Source organism: Cystoisospora suis (genome assembly GCF_002600585.1).
Source record: "Cystoisospora suis strain Wien I chromosome Unknown contig_2242, whole genome shotgun sequence".
In the NCBI taxonomy this organism is placed as follows: Eukaryota; Apicomplexa; class Conoidasida; order Eucoccidiorida; family Sarcocystidae; genus Cystoisospora; species Cystoisospora suis.
In genome coordinates, this window is record NW_027155041.1 from 17,941 (window position 1) to 18,417 (window position 477).

Below are 477 nucleotides of genomic sequence, written 5' to 3' on the forward strand. Positions count from 1 at the left end.
TGCCGAACCACGAAGGTGCTTTGTGAATTTCCTCGTCTCTCCATTTTCTGTTTGGAAGACGTTCCGCGCGCTGGAATTCGGTGCCGGCGGCCAGACTGTGGCAGAGATGAGGCGTTTTTTTCATGAGGAAAAAGAAGATTTCCTTATTCCGGGGCTCATACCTCCAGCATTCTTTGGCTTCGGCGAGCGCATCTATGTTACCTCAGACCGGGACGATCAGCAACTGCTTAGCTACGGCGATCGCCTGCGGGCGATTGGCACTGAGGTTGCGCTCTTCGATTTCCGGAGCCGGCAGGACGCTGTCACGCAGATCAATGCTTTTATAAGTGAGAACACGGAAGACCTGATCGACGGGGTAGTTTCTTCATCTGATCTGCGAACACGGCCAGATGTAATCGCTGTCAACGCTGCGGTTCTCAAGGCCCAATGGAAGAAGCCCTTCACGGAGATTTTCCAAGACACTTTTCACGCTATTTT

At 52.4% G+C, this 477-nt stretch overlaps 1 protein-coding gene across 1 annotated transcript in view; it reads left to right on the top strand.

Annotated features, from left to right (window-relative positions):
• CSUI_004708 (uncharacterized protein) overlaps nt 1–473 on the top strand; it is a gene marked incomplete at its 3' end in the record, with an annotated part of 601 nt that extends 128 nt beyond the window's left edge. The window contains exon 1 of the mRNA XM_068064893.1: nt 1–473. This exon is cut by the window's left edge and continues 128 nt beyond it. Within this exon, the coding sequence (XP_067923134.1) occupies nt 107–472 (366 nt within the window).
• Nucleotides 474–477: the final 4 nt, after the last annotated feature.